The sequence below is a fragment of the Pimephales promelas genome, chromosome 4 (genome assembly GCF_988280905.1).
Source record: "Pimephales promelas chromosome 4, fPimPro1.hap1.1, whole genome shotgun sequence".
NCBI classification, from domain to species: domain Eukaryota; kingdom Metazoa; phylum Chordata; class Actinopteri; order Cypriniformes; family Leuciscidae; genus Pimephales; species Pimephales promelas.
In genome coordinates, this window is record NC_142772.1 from 1159950 (window position 1) to 1171980 (window position 12031).

At 41.7% G+C, this 12031-nt stretch overlaps 1 protein-coding gene across 1 annotated transcript in view; it reads left to right on the plus strand.

The window, feature by feature from the left end:
- brinp1 (BMP/retinoic acid inducible neural specific 1) overlaps positions 1-12031 on the plus strand; it is a 172338-nt gene that overhangs the window by 77527 nt on the left and 82780 nt on the right. The window contains exon 3 of the mRNA XM_039662013.2: positions 6505-6695. Within this exon, the coding sequence (XP_039517947.2) occupies positions 6505-6695 (191 nt within the window). The remainder of the gene's footprint in view (positions 1-6504; positions 6696-12031) is intronic.

The following is a 12031-nucleotide window of genomic DNA, read 5'->3' on the forward strand; positions in this document are numbered from 1 at the left end:
ACGTTTGTTCGTAACTTGCACCCACTGTACACTCACAAAGACACACACAGAAGTCTATGAGCCTCTCAGAGTAAGAAGATTTATTACCTTAAAGTTTCTCTTGAACAGAACGCACCAGTGATTCGGGCTCTGGCAGTAGATGACTTTACTGTTGCAGTCTGTGAATTTGGACGCAGTCCAGAGACGAGCGAGGGAGAGAAAGCGCGCTGACCCTAATAGCCTGCAGAACAACCGCAGGAGAACAGAGGAACGCTGAAGCTATGCAGCTGGAGATTGAAACGCGCTGATCGGCTTGAGGAGAATTGGAGCTAAGTAATAGGTCAATTTGAGGGCCCATGGAGCCTTTCACAGCGAATTCACTACAACGCAGGAGGAGTGGAATGGAAAACCGGCAGAATATCTAGAGCTGTTTTTTGGCAACAAGTCTTGACTTTCCATTGTTATTGCTGGTTCTTGTTTTTTTTAAATGAAAGTGTGTAAAACAACACAACACAGTTATATTGCCAACCATTAGAGTCAAAGAACATATGCTGGCTGGGTCCGTCCAAACTAGAAAATTGTCCTTGACCATATTACATCAAAATACTCATTTACGAAGCATTTACGAAACCCTCAGTAGTTTAGTGAAGATAGCAGATAGCACCATGGCATTTTGATGTGTTTACACTCATTTTTACCAAGGACTAAATAGTACTTTTCATAGTACTAAAGTGAAGAATATGGGTCAGTTATCAACAATATGTTTTTTTTTTTTTGTTTTTTGTTTTTTTTAGTGATCTGCTAAAAACTAAATCATAATGTTCAATTGTGGACAAACTGATCTGATTAAACGAATTTAGGAATAGAGTATAATTTTATTTGTATATCATTATTGGTAAAATGGCAGCTGCGTAGAAAACAATTAAATTATGAATTCCAGTGAATATTTGTGCAACTCTTTCCTCTGTGTTGAAAGTGTCTGTTTAATATTTCTGTTAGAGTCTTCACCATTTTTTTCTCTTTCATCCAATATCTGAAAACGTACGTATTCCCTTATGGCTATTTTTAGGTTTATAACCGTCTATAACTCAGTCTATGACGTTAATAAAGCAATAAGCCACTCAAGACACTGTGCGTTATATGACAAAATTGTCAAATAAGCATTACTTATTAATATCAGAATCAACGATTCTGCACTCTAAACATGTTGGGATGTTTTAACCCAACTTTGGGTCAAATATAGACAAACCCAAACGTTGGGTTAAAAATGTAATTAAAAAATTTAACCCAATGGCTTGTCCGTATTTGACCCAAAGTTTTGACCCAGCATTTTTTACAGTGTGTGCATCCCTAAGAAACAGTGTTAATTATTTTTATACCATCATTGTAATACCATCTTTACTACTCCATATTCCTTTAAGGCAAGTCAGTTGTATAGCTGTTTATAACTCAATCAATGACTAAATAAGGTAAGACTGCGTTATATGATACAGATATCAATATATTAGCAATATTAGTAATCAGAATAAAAATGCTCCATTGGCCAAACTCTACATCTGTCACCAACACTCTTAGAAGAAAAGGTTCTATATAGAACCTTAAAAGGTTCTATCAGCCCTACGTATTTGGAACCCCTAAAAGGTTCTATACACTCTATACACTCTCTATATAGAACCCTGGGGTTCCATACTTGGCCAATAGAACCTTTTACCAACAAAAAAAAAGGTTCTATATAGAACCATTTTGGAGTTCCATATATGAAGCGGGGGATGGAACCATTTCTGGTTCTAAATAGAACCAAGAACTGGCATATCAGTACGCAGGTGTTGGTTAACCTTCAGATGCTGCTCATTCGATCAGTTTTCAGAGTGGTGTGTGTTTATAAGTAAGTGATGTGTATGGAGGGAGAGCTGAAGAAGTCTAGTCTGGTGTGTGTGTGTGTGTGTGTGTGTGTGTGTGTGTGTGCAGAAATCATCAGTATTCCAGTCTCTCGTACTGTTCTCATCTTCATTCTTCTCTCTCCCATTCCTCAGCTTCCTCGTCTCCTTTTCCTCCCATCTACTCAAGCATCCGAACACGTGTGGGCCTCCGACACACCTTATATCCTCCTCCTGAGTGATTTCATGTGGAGTCTTAATACGCCTCATTATCTGCACTACTTTACCTTGAGATTTGTTGATGCAAAAGCAGACACAATGCAATTTGCATATATTTGTTCCCGTTCCCTTGAAGAGCAGTAATTACCGAGCTCTTAGAATGATTTCCAAAGGCGGAGCGCTTCGACTTCCATCGAAGAGCGCAAACCTCGGCTGCAACTGAATTATCGGCGTGTTTTGCCGAGGTCTCCATGTATATTTATTCTCCAGACAAACCTGCTGATGTCAGTTTGCGAAGTGCCTGAATAAGAGGGTGTCACTCCAGAATTGTTCTGGCACCGGCGGCTCAGCGAGGGCCGGCTTCACGCTGGTAGACTTAATTGTACGCGCTTGCCCGGAGCTCCCAGCCGCCTGGTGATGTTTTTATTACAGTACCGACCCCAAAGCCCTCCAAACAGCCAACATTTGTAGAACACAATCAGTTCTGCTCAATTCACTGGAAATTTCCAGACGAGGAACGCTGAGGAACAGCTGTAGACCAGAAGTGCCCGATCTTCACAATTCAAGACATCAGCAAATAAAGTGTTATTTGAAATGTTTTGTTTATCCAAAAAAGGCACATTGCCTGCACAAAAATGCACAAAATTCGCAGTATTACTTGTCATTTATTTGTAATTATTTGAGAAATATACAAGTGAAAAATCCTTTCAATATAAAGCCCTGCCCATTTTTTCAGTCACATTTTTCAACACTTTTTGTTTTACTCCATTAATTGGCTGTCCCAAACCGTGCCGTGGACTTGAAATAGCAATTAATACGTCCAGGGTTTCTGCGTTTGAGAAGTGCAAGGACACGAGCAGATAAGCCCATGTAACTGTGCTAATTGACTGTTTTATTTAGAACCGTTGGAAAGGCAGATCAATATCCGAAGAAGTTTAGTCTATTAAGCATGTTCTCTGCCTTCTTATCACACAACCTGTGAGGTCAGTGAAGTCGCCAGGTTTCAGGCTGTTGTTCGAACAAGGAGTTATTGGGATTCTGACGTGGAGTCGATGCACCAGCGCTTTTTTCTGCAGCAAACTGAAGAAACAATCAGGATTTTGCATCATTCAGTCATTTCTGACATTTGGTCACACTAGCGCTCTTCGTAAAGACGCCCAAAAGTTGCACCCGAAAGCAATGATATCATTGATCTACACCAGAACTGTTGATGACTTAGAATTTGTGCACAATCATTTATTATAAAATAATAACTTCTGTTATCAGATTATCTCTGAATAAATCACCTTCGGGAAGTCTTCACGTCTCTTGTGATGGAAGTGCCGTTCTGTAAGTAAAGTTTTAGAGGAAAAATACTCCAATAACAGTGAATTAGTGTGTATTCCTGTTGAGCTGAGACAGTGGTGAACAGTTCTTATGGTGAACCGGACTGTGGTTCAGACCCAGTGTGAGTAGAGACCTGTGGTGAACTCCTAATCAAGCCGAGTGTGAAAACACTGTCAGAAGCGTCTCTCCATTAAAACATTAAACTACACATAAGCAGTGGATTGCTGTTCTGCATTTCAAGAGTGTTGATATCTAGTATGAAGCACAGAGATGAGTCACTGTTTATAACACTTGGCTTCCATCCATCCGTCCGTCCATCCGCCCACCCACCCATCTTTCCATCCATCCATCCATCAATCCATCCATCCATCCATCCATCCATCCATCCATCCATCTGTCTGCCCTCCCACCCATCTTTCCCTCCATCCATCCATCTGTCTATTCGTCCATCCATCCATCTGTCCGCCCACCCACCCATCTTTCCATCCATTCGTCCATCCATCCATCTGTCCACACACCCACCCACCCACCCACCCATCTTTCCATCCATCCATCCGTCCCTCTGTCCGTCCATCCACCCATCTTTCCATCCATCCATCTGTCCTTCCTTCCGTCCACCCATCCATCCATCCGTCTGTCCGTCTACCCATCCACCCATCTTTCCATCCATCCATCCATCAATCCGTCCGTCTGTCCTTCTACCCATCCACCCATCTTTCCATCCATCCATCCATCCGTCCTTCCTTCCGTCCACCCATCCATCCATCCGTCTGCCCACCCACCCATCTTTCCATCCATCCATCCATCCGTCTGTCTGTCCACCCACCCATCCACCAATCTTTCTGTACATCCATTCCATCCATCCATCCATCCATCCATCCGTCAGCCGTCCGTCCGTCCAGCCACCCACCCACCGACCCACCCACCTATCCGTCCGTCCACCCACCCACCCACCCATCTTTCCATCCATCCATCCATCCATCCATCCATCCATCCATCCATCCATCCACTCATCCATCCATCCGTCTGCCCACCCACCCATCTTTCCATCCATCCATCCTTCTGTCCGTTCGTCCATCCATCTGTACGCCCACCCACCCAGCCATCTTTCCATCCATCCATCCATCCGTCTGTCTGTCCACCCACCCACCAATCTTTCTGTACATCCATTCCATCCATCCATCCATCCATCCGTCCGTCCACCCACCCATCCGTCCAACCAACCGTCTGTCCACCCATCCACCCATCCATCTGTCTGTCCACCCATCCACCCACCCATCCATCCATCCATCCAGTCTATCTGTCTGACTGCATGGACTTAAACCTCTCAACCATAAATACATATGGTATATATGATTTCAAACACTTTCCTGTTGGTTCGCATGTAAAGCTTGATGCTTTGGCTTGTTTTGGAACTTGTCTTACAATTTTGAACACATTTTGTCTGTGACTTCAGGTACTCGTATTAACAGTTTGTTTATTTAGCTGTTGTATAAAAGCAAGCTCAAACTCACAGCCGGTGTGTTGATCTGAGAATGAGCACGACTGCCACGTGTAATCCTGAGTCGCACTTGTTTATTTGATATTACTTAAATCTATAATTAATAAAGTGCCTTCATTTCTATGCTGCATTTAGCAATCTAAAAAAGCTCATTATGATCTGAATCTATCTGTGAGTGATCTGTGAATAATCTCGTCTACATCTGTGAGTGATCTAAAGGTCCGTTTAGTTGGCAGAAGTTCAGCAGTGACGACATCTGCTTCTCTGGCCCTTTTACTCGTGTTAACTTGCTCGAGACTCAAGACTTCAGACCAGTGCTGAATGGACGTTTCCAGTGTCCAACTCCCATTTCAGCATTTATGAGTACTGTTCAGCCTTCAACGTTTCTTCAGATTATTAGTCAGTGAATGCTTTTCATGTCTAGGAATTTCAATTTTCACTTCATTAGAGGACCTAGACGCTTGTGATCCGCTGCCAAATGAGATGCTAATCGAACCAATTGTGAGATTAGTGAGACCGAAATCTGGCCAATGGCAAACCAGGACTGAAGCTCATCGCTTCATCACGACAATCATGCGGACGACAGAGCCGCTGGCGGTTGTGTTGATTACTTCACTTTGTGGAAGCATTGATTTGGATTCAATAAAAATATGTTTTTGCTTTGTTTTTCTCTCTATCACACCGGAAACAAGTGATTGCCACATGATTGTTGGTTCTTGCAGAGGTTTTGCGATTGCCAATGCATTCGAAATTGAGTTTTGCAAAAAGTGCCAGACAAAATCCAATAAACTTTTTGTGGCCCGGATAGATTATGTGCTGCACATTGTGACAAAACTGAATTAAATTAAAGGATTAGTTCAGCCAAAAGTTAAACTTTTACTTTTTAGGGTTTAAAAAAGGTTTATTTTTTTAAACATTAGTTAATGTATTGGCAACATATTTCTAACAGCATTTATCAATTAAAAAAATAATAATAATAATAAAGCCTTTATATGTAATCATGAATATAATCATGAACTCATGAATAATTGAAACATTGTGATACATTATAAAATCCATCTATTCAGTTACACCTTTAGAAAATATAATGCATTATTGTGCATATAAATGCGTATAATGCGATATAAATATAATAAATTATTATTATTATTATTAAACCACATGACAAACAACCAGTTTTAGATGTAAAAATGAATCTGCAAATAATAAATGCATTTCATATTTGCTTGCAATTATTATTTAAAAACAAAACAAACAAAAAAAAAATACATTTGTGATGTCAATAAATTAATCATATTTTGCCAATGTTCCATCCGATTATGATCCTAATGAAAAGTGCTGGAGCAGCCTCTGTTGCTATGGTAACGTCTTCAGTGAAAGCAATTTCTGTATGCAAGTGTGTGTTTACCGGCAATACAGGAATATATGCTATGACTGCTTTTTTAATCTAACCTTTGTGGATGTTGTAATGTTTGAAAATGTATGTGCATATGCAAGAAAATATAAGCTGCCACCGGTGTGAATCAGCTCTGGCTTTCCCCACTGAAGCTCTGAGTCTGTTGTTTTCCCATGCAGATCCTGATGTTTTGCTCTGTTCTGCAGGGAGTTTGCACGCTGGAAGGTGAGGAACACAGCCATCGAGAGGCGGGATCTGATCCGCAATCCTCTGCCCTTGATGCCGGATTTCCAGCGCAGCATGCGGATGCTCGGGCGACGACCGTCCACGCAACAGTTCATCGACACCATCATCAAGAAGTATGGAACGCACATCTTGATCTCGGCCACACTGGGAGGTGAGCGCTCAAACCGGGATTCGGGATGTGTGATGATCACTTTCTATGATACTAGATGTGGCCGATCTCATGAACCGATTGCGGTTAATCATTCGCAAAGACATGCCCCCTTTAGTGCAAATACACGCCCCCTTGAGGCAAGGACCCCCGTTAATGCAGACACGCCCCCTTTAGTGCAAATACACGCCCCCTTGAGGCAAGGACCCCCGTTAATGCAGACACACCCCCTTTAGTGCAAAGACACACCCCATTTAGTGCAAAGACACGCACCTTTAGTGCAAAGACACACCCCCTTTAGTGCAAATACCCCCTTTAGTACAAAGACCCAACCCCTTAGTGCAAAGACCCACCCCCATAGTGCAAAGACCCAACCCCTTAGTGCAAAGACACGCCCCCTTGAGGCAAGGACCCCCGTTAATGCAGACACGCCCCCTTTAGTGCAAATACACGCCCCCTTGAGGCAAGGACCCCCGTTAATGCAGACACACCCCCTTTAGTGCAAAGACACGCACCTTTAGTGCAAAGACACAACCCCTTTAGTGCAAATACCCCCTTTAGTACAAAGACCCAACCCCTTAGTGCAAAGACCCACCCCCATAGTGCAAAGACCCACCCCTTTAGTGCAAAGACACGCCCCCTTTAGTGCAAATACACACCCCCTTTAGTGCAAATACCCCCTTTAGTACAAAGACCCAACCCCTTAGTGCAAAGACACGCCCCTTTAGTGCAAAGACCCCCCCCCCCTTTAGTGCAAAGACATGCCCCCTTTACTGCAAAGACCCACCCCCTTAGTTCAAGGACACGCCCCCTTTAGTGCAAAGACCCAACCCCTTAATGCAAAGACATGTCCCCTTTAGTACAAAATCCCCCTTTAGTGCAAAGACACACCCCCTTAATGCAATGAAACACCCTTTTTAGTGCAAAGACCCCCCCTTAGTGCAAAGACACGCCCCCTTTAGTACAAAAACCCACTCCCATTAGTGCAAATACCCCCTTTAGTGCAAAGAACCACCCCTTAGTGCAAAGACACGCACCTTTAGTGCAAAGACCCACCCCCATAGTGCAAAGACACGCTCCCTTTAGTGCAAAGACCCCCGCTTAGTGCAAAGACCCAACCCCTTAGTGCAAAGACACGCCCCTTTAGTGCAAAGACCCACCCCTTAATGCAAAGACCCCCCCCCCCTTTAGTGCAAAGACATGCCCCCTTTACTGCAAAGACCCACCCCCTTAGTGCAAGGACACGCCCCCTTTAGTGCAAAGACCCAACCCCTTAATGCAAAGACATGTCCCCTTTAGTACAAAATCCCCCTTTAGTGCAAAGACACACCCCCTTAATGCAATGAAACACCCTTTTTAGTGCAAAGACACACCCCCTTAATGCAATGAAACACCCTTTTTAGTGCAAAGACACACCCTTTACAGCAAAGACCCACCCCCTTAGTGCAAGGACACGCCCCCATTAGTGCAAAGACCCAACCTCTTAATGCAAAGACATGCCCCCTTTAGTACAAAAACCCCCTTAGTACAAAGACACGCCCCCTTTAGTGCAAAGACCCACACCTTTAGCGCAAATACACGCCCCTTTAGTGCAAAGACACACACCCTTAATGCAAATACACATGCCCTTTAGTGAAAAGACACATCCACTTTGGTGCAAGAACCCCCCCTAATGCAAAGACACACCCCCTTTAGTGCAAAGACACACCCGCTTTAGTGCAAAGACCTCCTTTAGTGCAAAGACATGCCCCCATTAGTGCAAAGACCCACCCCCTTTAGTGCAAAGACCCACCCCCTTAGTGCTATGACACACCCCTTAGTGCTATGACACACCCCTTAGTGCAAAGACATGCCCCTTTACTGCAAATACCCACCCCTTAGTGCAAGGCAACGCCCCCTTTAATGCAAAGACCCAACCCCTTAATGCAAAGACATGCCCCTTTTAGTGCAAAAAACCCCTTTAGTACAAAGACGCGTCCCCTTTAGTGCAAAGACCCACCCCTTAGTGCAAAGACACGCCCCCTTTAGTGCAAAGACCCCCGCTTAGTGCAAAGACACGCCCCCTTTTGTGCAAAGACCCACCCCATTAGTGCAAAAACAGTGTTTTCTAATGTCTTTGGGAAACTACACTGCAAAAAAATGCTTCTCTTAGTATTGTTGTCTTGTTTCCAGGCCAGATAGATACAATTTCTTACATCAAGATGCATTAACAAATAACAAATATGGGCGGGGCTTGATTTTGCCTGTAGGGAATTGATTGTATGGTTGTGGTTTGCTATTGGCTGATGTCATGTGAGTGACAGGTTATAGCCCCGCCCACATCATCATAGAAGAGATGCAGTGAGAGGAAGGGAAAATAAGAACTGTCCATTTTATGGTGATTTTAAAAGTTAAGAGTCCTAATCACGCTGAAGTAAACGCGTGTCACCCGGTAATGGAATATACATAATAATAAAGCCAATTCATAATCAGATTCCGCATGTTTGTGTGCAGCTGAATTGAGCCGATACCCTTTTTGTCCTTTAAGGGGTCAGTTTCATATGGATCCGCAGCTGTCGAGTGTAATTGCTGTGATCCGCTGTCGTTTGTATTCAGAGGTTGGAATATTAGAGCAGTCCGGGCTTAGTGGTTAAACTTGATGCTCTAATTATGGCATAGAGAAATATGATAGGAAGAAGGAATATGATGCTGGATTGGAAGAACAGAATGAAACCAAAATGCAGTGCAGCTTTGCTTTTTACTTCACATCTCATATAGTCAAGTTTTATTTTTGTATCATTGTTATGCTATTATAATTATTTTCAATTAGATTCAACGTTTTGTTTATGTTCTGTTTTCACTTTATAAAGTAGTATTAATATATTTTTTGCGTGTTTTTGTCATTTTTGACACAACGACTGGCCTGAGATCAGTCTCTGTGTGTCGGTGTTGTGTTCACTGTAGGGGTCAGAGACACGACGACAGGTCTGAGATCAGTGTGTCAGTCGTGCGCTTTAGAGTGTGTCATTATGTTGGCAAACATAAGTAGAGAGCAGACACTTGCAAACACTGCAAAGTGTGTGTGTGTGTGTGTGTGTGTGTGTGTGCGTGTGTGTCGCGCATCTGCGTGCTGCTGTGAGTTTCTATACTCACTGCCAAACAAACCTGTAGAGACCCACCAGACCCAGTCTTAGAGAGATATGAAGAGTTCAGATGCAAAAGCCTCTAAATGCCATTTGAAATGTTCTTCTTTAATGATGATTTTTATGAAACTTGTGTAGTATTACGTTTAGTAATTTCACTTAAATGGCAATGATAATTACCTATTATTTGTTATTTAAGTGAAATTACTGAACTTAAATACACAAGTTTGATAAAAATAATCATTAAAGAAGAAAATTTCAAATGGCATTTAGAGGCTTTTGCATCTGAACTCTTCATATGAACTAAGCTATAAAACACTTTTTTACTAAGCTAAAAATCACTTTTTTTGTTATCTATCAGTCAAACAAACAAACAAACAAACAAACAAACAAACAAACAAACAAACAAACAGGGTAGTTTGTTTAAATATAGTGTAGACCCCTTTCTCCAGTCATTGTAAAATAACAAGCTAATAAAACGTGCAAACTAACGTAAGTGGAAGTCCTGCCTCCGCCTAAGCTCCGCCCACAAACAAACGTCACCATGTTTACTAACTGAAATATAGTGTTCATTGTGATGTTTTTATTTATTTCGAGGAACTATATGAGAGTGTTACATTAGATTGTTATATGTGTATACTATTTTAATCATGGTGACTATCCAACTGTAACATTTCTCCGTTTTTTTTTTTTTTTTTTTTTTTTAGGTTGGTACCAAATAGCTGGCAAATAACATAAAAAAACAATAGGTTATATTATATTGTATTTTTGTTTTATTTATTTACATATTTGAATGCATGCATACATACATAACCAAGTGATACTTTTCATTATTTTTAAATGTATGCATTTCTTTAGATTCTTTCAGATTTTTGTAGATACTACCAAAAATAAAATATCAGAAATAGTGCAGCAGATTAACGGCATATTTCAAGAGAATCGTTCAAATTGGTATAGAAGCATTACATTTGGCACAGAGACTTTCCAAGGGTCATTTTTTTTAGGAAAAAGGCGTTGGCCTCCAAAAAATTCAACATGGCGGCAATTTTTTTCAAGATGGACGCTATTTCGTCACTCGGTTGCGTGTGGTACACGATTGCATGCGAGCCAACAAACATGTCTGTATGATGTTCTGGTGCTGAGATATGGCTTATTCATGTGTTCAGGTGGTTGCTAGGTGGTTGCTAGGGCGTTGCTATGTGGTTCCTAGGGTATTATATGGTTGATATGTCATTGCTAGGCAGTTGCTTGGGTATTCTGAGTGGTTGCCAGTGTGTTCTGGGTTTTTTTTTTTTTTTGGTGGTTGCTATGGTATTCTGGGTGGTTGATATGACACTATTAGATGGTTGCTAGGCAATGGCGGCCATCTTCAAAAATTGGATGCCATATTGAATTTTTGAGTGGCCAATGGGTCTCTTAGAGAGTATCTGTGCCAAATTTCATGCTTCTATACCAAAGTGAACCATTTTTTTACTAATCTGCTGCAATGAAATATAAATTATGTGTGTATCTATCTATGTTTGTATTTATTTTATATCAAACAAACATAACCAAGGGACATACTTTTTTACATTTAGCATTTTTTTCAGATGCGTCTATGCCAGTGCAAAAAATAAAATAGCTAAAATATAAATAAGATACATTCATTTTTGTTTGTTTGTTTGTTTGTGTATGTGGACGGACTTTCTTTTGGACCTACAAATGTGTTGAGCCGGCCAGTGTTTGCACTGTTGGTCATTACAGCATTTATTGGTCATTAAATCCGTGTAAAGTTTATTGCAAAGCAAAAAAATAATGAAATAGCGACTGGAATTTCATTACATTTCACACGCAGCATTCAAGGGAATCCATGAACACCCTTACCCTCTGTCACCTACACGATATGACCATAAAACCCAATGGAAAATCAATATAAGCAATATGCCTGTTCCAGTCCAGAGGACCACAGTAAATCACAAAGCGCTGACTGAACTTGAGGAACGCGCGGCTAATACCTGAGCCCTGCACATTATACACACTGTTTGCTATCGAGGCTCGTGTTCAGATCTCACCGCCGCTTTATTGTGGACAGACGGGAGCTCGTAATTATCCCGAAGCTCAAGGTCAAACACAGGCTCACTGCTTTTTGTTTGGTGTGAACGTCCATATATTGATTAATGGGTTGATTAGCAGGAAATCTGATTTATTAATGCTGCTTTAAAGGTCACGCGCATTAGC